This window comes from Sodiomyces alcalophilus (assembly GCF_042370955.1).
Source record: "Sodiomyces alcalophilus JCM 7366 unplaced genomic scaffold ACRALscaffold_6, whole genome shotgun sequence".
Taxonomy (NCBI): domain Eukaryota; kingdom Fungi; phylum Ascomycota; class Sordariomycetes; order Glomerellales; family Plectosphaerellaceae; genus Sodiomyces; species Sodiomyces alcalophilus.
Window position 1 is genome coordinate 2,797,688 of NW_027263537.1, and position 9,432 is coordinate 2,807,119.

The following is a 9,432-nucleotide window of genomic DNA, read 5'->3' on the forward strand; positions in this document are numbered from 1 at the left end:
CTACAGGATCGGTTATTAGTCTTATCGTAAATAGTATTAATATTATATATATAATAAGTAATAATTATAATAATAATAGGAATTAGTTATCTATTATATAAGAAATAATCCTTCTATATACGACCCACTTTATAGCGGGGCTGTGATAAGAGCGATAAGGCTCCTAAGTACCTTACTAAGTTTGTATATGCCTGCAGATTATAATCACGAAAGGTAGCTAGGTAAATTCGTTTTTAATTCTATTAGTTCTATTAGTTCCTAGGCAGCCCGAATCTTCGTGCCGTGGATCCTGTCATGGACTGACTAGCTATAAGGCGGGCCATTATCGCGTACGTGACTATGGTATTCGGGCTGTCTAGGAACTAACTGGTTAGCTAGATAGGAACGGATAGAACTGATAGAACTGATAGAACTGATAGAACTGATAGAACTGATAGAACTGATAGAACTGATAGAACTGATAGAACTGATAGAACTGATAGAACTGATAGAACTGATAGAACTGATAGAACTGATAGAACTGATAGAACTGATAGAACTGATAGAACTGATAGAACTGATAGAACTGATAGAACTGATAGAACTGATAGAACTGATAGAACTGATAGAACTGATAGAACTGATAGAACTGATAGAACTGATAGAACTGATAGAACTGATAGAACTGATAGAACTGATAGAACTGATAGAACTGATAGAACTGATAGAACTGATAAAACTGATAGAACTAATAGAACTAATAGAACTAATAGAATTGATAGAACTGATAGAACTAATAGAACTAATAGAACTGATAGAATAATTAGAATCGCTTAATTGGTTTAATCGCCTACGCGAGTTATTATTATAGGCACGGAATTAGTATATCGAAGTTTAGTATAGTACTTTAGTAGCTTATCGCTCTTATTATAGCCCCGCTATAAAGTAGGTCTTATATATAAAATATTATTTCTTATATAATAGATAAATAATCCCTAATAATAAATATAATATCTAAGTTAAAAACAATAGTATATAGTTATAGATATATAACTAGACGTCTACTTTATAACTAGCATAACCTATACTATAATACTATATATATTATACGTATATATATACTTAGCTTATAATATATATTCTATAAATATACTAGTTATCTTAAATACGATATCTTAGTTATTACTTAAGCTAATAACGTGGCGTGATAATCGTCGCGTAGGCTGTTTACGCAATAGTCGTCACCTAATCTTTGAGGGTCTTTTGCCAGCCCTAGATCCGGGAAGAAATACTAGAAGTTAGCTCTCTATATAAGCTTGCATAATAAGCAGTAATCCTACGGATCTACGAATTTAATAGCTTTTACTTAATTTTCCTCTCTTCCGCTTATATAGCCTACTACTCGTAGCCTAATTTATTAAAAAATATTATTATTATTATTATTATTATTATTATTATTATTATTATTATTATTATTATTATTATTATTATTATTATTATTAGTGCTTTTCCCCCTCTTTTGCCTACCTTACCGGGAAGATATAGGGGGAAGATACAGTTGTTCACAGTTATGCAGGCTGGCAAGTGTTGCTAAAAAATTTATCGTAACTATCAGAGCAACAGATACTGGATGGGTTAACCGTTGTGGAGTTTTCTGCTGTTGTTATAAGAAAAAAAAGAAAAAAAGAATCAAGCCTCCTATTCTGGAGGCTTAATTAGGTAATCTACAATCTATAATCTACAATCTATAATCTACAATCTATAATCTACAATCTATAATCTACGAAGGATAATCTACAGAATTCACTTAAAAAATTATAAAGCATTATAATAGTTATAAGGATCGAATAGATGACTTTCAGGATATAAGCTACGGGTAGACATACTATACCACTAAGGTATGAATCCACTAATTATTAAGTAGTTGTCTAATCCCTATACTTAAGGGCCTAGGCCATATTACCCATTATAGAGTGATATCTAGAAAGGTATTTTTGCTATAACGCTGTATAACGGCAGATAATTATACTAGTGGTTACTAAGTTGCATAATAACGCAATCGTCCACTAGTGTCCAGCAGCTATTGACAGCTGTTCTATAACTGTACCTTTACACCTCATTTTCCCGGTAAGGTATATATAGGACATCGTAGACTGGTACTCTTTCATAGTCTACAATAAACACAAGTCCCACTTCGTACGATATTAGTGTCCTGACAAATATCGTCAGTTAACTTATAAGTCGGAATTACTCCTTATAAGCTTAAATATAATACTAATAAGGGTTAGGAATCGGCCCTCCCCCGCGAGGCGCCTTACCTCTTTTATATATCGCGTCTAGACTCCTATACTAGTATTAATTATTTGAATAAGGCCAGCAACGGCATAGGCGCTAATCGCTACGTCGCCTACGCCTATGGCTATTAATAATATATCGCTATAAGTTCGCCAACCCTTCGGCGTTTCCTATACTAATTAGTTTTATTAGATTCCTAATTTTATACTAGGTATCGCTGAGCAACTCTAGAATAGCAGTAAGTAAATTTATATATTAGATAATAACCTGACGCTAATAGCTTAGCGTCGTGGCTATAAGCGTATTTCTAAGGCGTATAAGTGGTTCCGTGTAGTTATAGACTATAAAGAGAAAACACTCTCTGTAAAGAATATAAGTCGTTAATTTTCTGGTAACCCTTTAGCTATATTCTAATAGTTAGTACGTTTAAATACTCATTTTAGACGAAATTTCGTCTCTTTAGTTAATAATAACGGTCGACTTTATATATCGGCTAGGTCGTATTAACGACGCCGAGGCTTTAAGGTTACTAGACCTTACTCGCCCTCCTCGGGAGGACGATCTTCGCGACGTTAAGTCGCTTATCGCTTTCGTTAAGGATCTAGCGACTAATAGTTATTATCCTTTTAACCGTAAGGGACGTTTAGGGGGCTTAGATACCTTCCTAGTCTTTAATAGTCTCGCCGACCTCTTAGCGGCTATTAATAACCCCCGGCGCTCTATTCTAGCTCGTTGTTTTCCGAGTCGCTCCGCGGCTACCCGGTATAGTTATACTATCGATAACGTCGAGGACCCTTTTAATAATACCGATAACGAGGCTACGCCCTCTCCTTATCCCGTAGCGACTCGTCCTTATTATCCTGCTTGTTATCGAGCTTCCGCCGCTTCGTCGGCTAATTCGGCTCCCCCTAGCGATACCGAATACACGCTATCCGCCGCCGTTCCCTTTTCGGATAAGGAGGACGTCCCTTATCGATGTATCCGTACTCCCCGCCGCTATATACCCGCTGCTAAGACTATTAATAACGACGATACTAATACCGTTACTAATAAGACTAACTTTTATAGTTTTAGTAACTAGATCTTTACTTCTACGCCGAGTATTCGCCGGCGATAATCGTCTAGAATAGCGTTAAACTTTATTCTAATAGTTTAGGCTTTTAGAACTAGTCGGGGCCTAAGCCTATTTATTTAGTTACTATAAGGAAAAGGTCATTATAACCTATAATTAAGTTCTTATTTTTATATCCGATAACCCTTCGGCGCCTTATACTATCTTATAGTTATCCTACTTTTTATATATATATTTTTCATGCTTTTAGTACCTTTTCCGGATCCCTAAAGCGTTATCTAGGTGGTCCTGTAGTTCCTAGGTATTATATTCTACTGGCTAACCTACCCACTTTATAAGATAAAACGTGTTCCCTTATTCCTCTTTATAACTGTTACGGGTTGACCCCTTAAAAGTGTAGTTCCGGCATAAGGCCGGAACCGCTAATTAGCACGCAGAACCGATACTCGGACCTCGCGCTGCCCTTACCGCGGATTCGTATAAACCTAGTAAATCCTACGCCTCTTTATAGACCTTTTCCTTTCCTTTCCTTAATTCTAGCTAATATAATTATTCGGCCTTACTTAGTGCGATTAACCTATAACTAGCCGTTTATATAGCTAGAATTTAGCGAACCCTACGCGCTCTATTAGTATAGAGCTAGATACGAACGCGCCGTTAGGCGGCGGCGGTCCTATAAACCCCGCCGAGCTAGCTAAGTGGACGGATAAAAGGATCACCGAAGCTATTAATATAACGCTCGGTCCCTTATAGGAATAAATAGCTTAATAATAAAAGCTACTTTAATAACTTATAAACGGTCTCGTGAATATCTAGGCCCCGTAATAACCTACCCCTAACCTCGCGCCCCCCTCGGAGGGAGCCCCTATAAACACGCTTACTAAGTCGGTAGCAGGTCCTTTAACCCCGGCGACCTCTTCTCCCCCCTAGATTATAGTCCTATAAGAACTAAGTAAACTATGCCCGCTACGCACTAAGCCCTTACTATACCCCGCGAAGTTTAGTAGAAGATAAATAGAGTATACTACCTAGTCGTAGTAGATATATAATAAGCTCTTACTAGATAAGCACTTATTTAATAACCGAGCCGAAATATAATACTATTATAGAGGGGTGGATCGGAGACCCAGTGCCATGTCGTTAGGACGTCACGTAACGTTATAGGACGTGCGCATCTTTTTTATTTATCTTGTATATTATATATACGTGGCGACGCCACCCAGACACAGAGGATGCTTATCATCCTACACAATTATTATCCTTTTAACTCTAAGTTTTGCCACGTTTATTATATTCACTTCGTTTAAGCTACGTTGCCCTGATCAGAGCAGCGCGCACCTCTAGGAACCTTTTCTGAGGGTCTCCTTATTATGTGTGTTGTTTTGGTTATATACACTTCGTGGTCTTAAGCACTCCTGTTATCGAAGACTTGTCCGAGATTATACTAACTAAGCCGTTCTGTATAGTGACGGCTTCGCCTTTCTATACTATATTAACTTATACTTAGAAAGGAGTGCCTAGTAAGTGGTATTAGCTTTTTACGCTACTAAGGGTCTAGGAGGTACCCACGACCTAGAGTCGTTCCTTACCTACCTAGACCGTATATATAAAGACTAGAATAAATAGCCTCGCGCGGCCCTCGCGCTATATTCTCTTAGATAACGCGAGGAGTAAACCTTTTCGTAGCTCTTACCGAAATTCGAAAAACAGATCGCCTAAGTAGGTGGTAATAAGTAAATAGACTCGGCGAAGATTATATTCCTAGAGGGAGCCCTAAGCTAAAAGCTACGTAGCGCCTTAATTACCGCGAAGTTACCCTATAACTATATAAGCTAGGTTATTAAGGTCTAGAGTATTACCTAGAAGCTAGAAGGTCTATGCCTAACTAGCCGGAATATTTATATACTAAACTAAACCCGGAACTAAGAGACCGATACCGATAAAGACGTTATAATAGGCGGGATTAATTAGGTCTAGCCCGATATAACTATAAACCGACCTTATAGTAACTAGGAGTGCTAGGGTTATAGGAAAAAGGGATATATCCGTATAAACTATAAATCCCGGGATAAGGGCTTAAAGACTAAGGGCGGCCGCGTAGCGAAGGTCTAGGATAAAAATAACGATATCGCTATAAGTTCGGATAGTTTAGATAACGAAGAGTCGGGAAAAGAATAGCTCTAACGCGAAAACGGGCGTTAGAGCCGATAGCCGCCCTACGGTAAGAGTAGGAGGTATTTAAATACCTAGCTAGCAGCGATTTAGCCCTAATATTAACATAAGTAAATTAAAGATACATATATACTTTTATAGATACGGGTTATAACTATTACGCTATTATAAATAAACGCTTTACCTAAAGACTTTAGTTACTATTAGTCGATAAGAAAAAACAACTACTAAAAGGATTCTCGGATACGTCTAAGCCAGCCACTAGCGCCGGGATCGCTATATTCGAGCTTAAGATTAGCGGCTATATATAATAAGTCTTTGCCTATATAGTAAAAGGACTAGATTAGGATATATTCCTAGGAAAACCTTAGCTAAAGCATAATAATATTATATATTATATAAAGAATCGTAGGTTATATTATAGAGTCGCTAATATTAACCTACGACTAATAGGCGAGGAAGAACTAGCCGATATACGAGCTATCCGCGAGGTAAGGCTAGTCTCGGGATCGGTATTCACGGCTATAATATAACGGATAAAAAGGGGATTAAAGGGAAAAGAAAGAGACGAGTTCGACGCCTTAATCCAGGCCGTTAGTATATAGGATATCGATAAGGCCCTCCGTAAAAAGGAACCTATAGACCCTCGGGACTATATCCCTATAAATATACTATAAGAGTCCGGCGACCTCTTTACGCCTAATAAGGCTAATAACTTACCCCCCCACCGACTAGGTATTAACCACGAAATCACCCTAAAACAAGGTCCTAATAAACTTAAGCCGACCTTACCGTGGGGGCCCCTTTATAGTATATTAAGGGAAGAGTTATTAGTACTCCGGAAGACGCTTAACGACCTAATAGATAAGGGATTTATATAAGCTAGTAGCTCGGCGGCTACCGCGCTAGTCTTATTCGTGAAAAGGCTAGGGGGCGGGCTACGCTTTTACTACGATTATAGAGCCCTAAACACGATCACCTAATAAGATCCCTACCCCCTTCCCTTAATCACCGAGACTCTATATAACCTAGCTAGCGCTAAGTGGTTTACGAAGCTTAATATAATCGCCGCCTTTTATAAGATCCGTATAGCCCCTAGGTATAAGAGTAAAATAGCCTTTAGAATACGCTTCGGTCTCTTTAAGTAGCTAGTATACCCTTTCGGACTAAGCGGTATACCCGCTACCTTTTAACGCTATATTAACTAGACCTTATAAGAGTTCCTTAATAACTTCGTTACTATATATATCGACGATATCCTAATCTACTTTAGCGGATCTTATAAGGACTATAAAGCGAAGGTCCGGCTAGTATTATATAGGCTTATAGATACCGGCCTAAACCTAGACCCGGCTAAGTACGAGTTTAGCGTAGTAATAGTGAAATACCTAGGCTTTATCGTTATAATAGATAAGGGGGTATTTTACGACCCTAAGAAGTTAAAGGCTATCTGCGACTAGGAGGCCCCTACCTTAGTAAAGGGGGTATAAAGTTTCTTAGGATTCGCGAACTACTACCGGATATTTATCTACGACTTCGTAGGTATTATAGCCCCCCTCTTAGCACTAATAAAAAAGGATCGGCTTTTTAGGTAAGGGGCCGAAGAAGACGCCGCTTTTAAGGAGCTAAAACGACTCTTCTAGATAGAACCCGTTTTATAGTTATAGAATCCAGACCGTAAGACTATATTAGAGTCTAACTATTTAGGCTATATATTAGGTAGTATCCTATCCTAAATAAATAAGCTAGGATATCGCTATATAGTCGCGTATTACTCGTATAAGCTTACTCTAGCGGAGTATAACTACCCTATTTATAATAAGGAGATATTAGCGATTATAAGTAATATACTTACCTAGAAGGTAAAACTAACTAGCTATAAGTAATTCACGATATTATCGGACTATAAGGCCCTTAAGTACTTTATAATTAAATAGTCCCTTACCGAAAGGTAAAGCCGCTAAGCTAGCGAATTAGCCTAGTTTAACTTTATACTAGAGTACCGGCGAGGTACTAAGAACTTCGCGGCGGATACGCTCTCCTATTATAAATAGGACGCCCCGAAGGATAGCTTAAATAACCAGGAATAGGGGCGGGTAATCTAATTAATACCTAACTCCGTGATCCTAAAAACGATCCCTAAGCCGATAATATAGAAGATATCCGTTAAGCGTGTATTTAAAGTAAATAAAGACCTTTAACGACTTTAGGGTAAGACTATAATAACCGACCCCTAATACTAAGGAGTCCTTACCACGATCACTATAAGAGCTTATAGCTTTAACCCCTCCTTTAGGCTAGAATTATAAATCGCGGAATATTCCCTTAACCCCGCGGGATATATAACCTTCTAGGATCGTCTTTAGGTTCCGAGCTCCGGAGAGGACTTACCGCTAAGAGGACGCTTAGTATAAGCGATCCACGACTCTGCTATTAGCAGCTACCCGGGCAGGGAGAATATAATAGCTATAATAGCCCGATAGTTCTTCTGGCCCGGTATAAATAAGGATATACGGAAGTTTATTTATAACTACGATCTATATAATAAAGGTAATTAGTAACGGAATATAAAGCGCTGGCTATTAAAATTATTACCTATACTAAAACGAATTCGTAGCTACCTTATAATAGACTTTATAATAGACCTACTACTTACTAGTAAAAGCAGGACAAGGTTCCTATAAGTAATTATAGATAGGCTAATAAAGTTAGTAATATTAAAAGCGATAAAAATAATAAAAGCGGAGGCCTACGTGGAATACTTTTTAAACTATTATTTTAGGTTCTATAGTATACCCTTCTCGATTATTAGCGATTATAGTTCTAACTAGACCGGGAGGTTCTGGCGATACTTTTATAAACTTATAGGGATTAAGTAGCGACTTAGTATAGCTTACCACCCCTAAACCGATAAAGGGCCTAAAAGGCTAAACTAAGATATCCAGGCCTACCTTTATGCCTTCGTATACTATTCCTAGGATAACTAGGGTCGCCTATTACCCGCCGTGTAGTTATTACTTAATAATAGAAAGAGCTTAATAACCTAGCTAAGCCCCTTTTTCTTAGAACACGGGTTTTATATTAACCCTATCTAAATCCGCGACTCGATACCCGTATACCTAAAGGAAGCCGCTACTTATAACCTGCTAAGTCGCTTATAAGGGGCTATAGAGTTTAGATAAGTAGCTATAGCCTCGAAGTAATTATAGGATAAGGAATCCGCGAATAAGCGGCGACTCCTAGTAAAGCGCTTCGAAGTAAAAGACCTCGCCTAGCTTTCTATAGCTAACTACTTTACGCCTAGGCCCTTAAAGAAGCTAAGCTGGCTATACTAGAAGTATAAAGTAACGAAAGTAATTAACTCCTATATTATTAAGTTAGACGTGCCCTTAGGGATATATCCTCGCTTTTACGTTAATATCCTAAAACGAGCTAGCTATAACCCCCTCCCCGGCTAGGTTATAATCGACCTCTAGCCCGAACCGATTAAAGACGCACTCCATGGTAATAAAGAGTAGAAAGTAGAAAGTATTTTATACGTATAGAATAAGTAAGGTCACGGCGTATAACGCGAGGTACTAGTGCGTTAAGTAGGATACGCTGAACCTACTTAGGAGCTATTAGACGCCGTAAAGGATACTAAGGCGTTAAACGCCTTTAAAGCAGAACACGGCCCCGCGGATAAGAATAACGGGCCTCTATAAGACTATATTATAAGAAATATACGAAGATAAGGAGACCCTAATATAAGGGGAGTATAACCTATAGTCGTAAGTTAATTAAAGGGGGGGAATTTACTGGCCCCCTTACTGGTTTCTAAGGAGATACATAGTGCCTCCGTAAAGGACTTTAATTAGCGGTATTACTATCCGGACCCTCGTAGTTATTATTATTACTATTACTAGTAGTAGGAC

At 38.2% G+C, this 9,432-nt stretch overlaps 1 protein-coding gene across 1 annotated transcript; it reads right to left on the reverse strand.

Annotated features, from left to right (window-relative positions):
• Window positions 1-370: 370 nt before the first annotated feature.
• On the reverse strand, window positions 371-1,889 carry ACRALDRAFT_1070407 (uncharacterized protein; the record flags this gene model as incomplete). The annotated part of the gene is given in 6 exon segments (XM_071017762.1): window positions 371-616; window positions 1,031-1,033; window positions 1,045-1,061; window positions 1,379-1,388; window positions 1,507-1,569; window positions 1,866-1,889. Coding segments are annotated over 6 exon segments (363 nt in total), but the record flags the coding sequence as incomplete, so codon positions are not given.
• Between the last annotated feature and the right edge of the window lie 7,543 nt (window positions 1,890-9,432).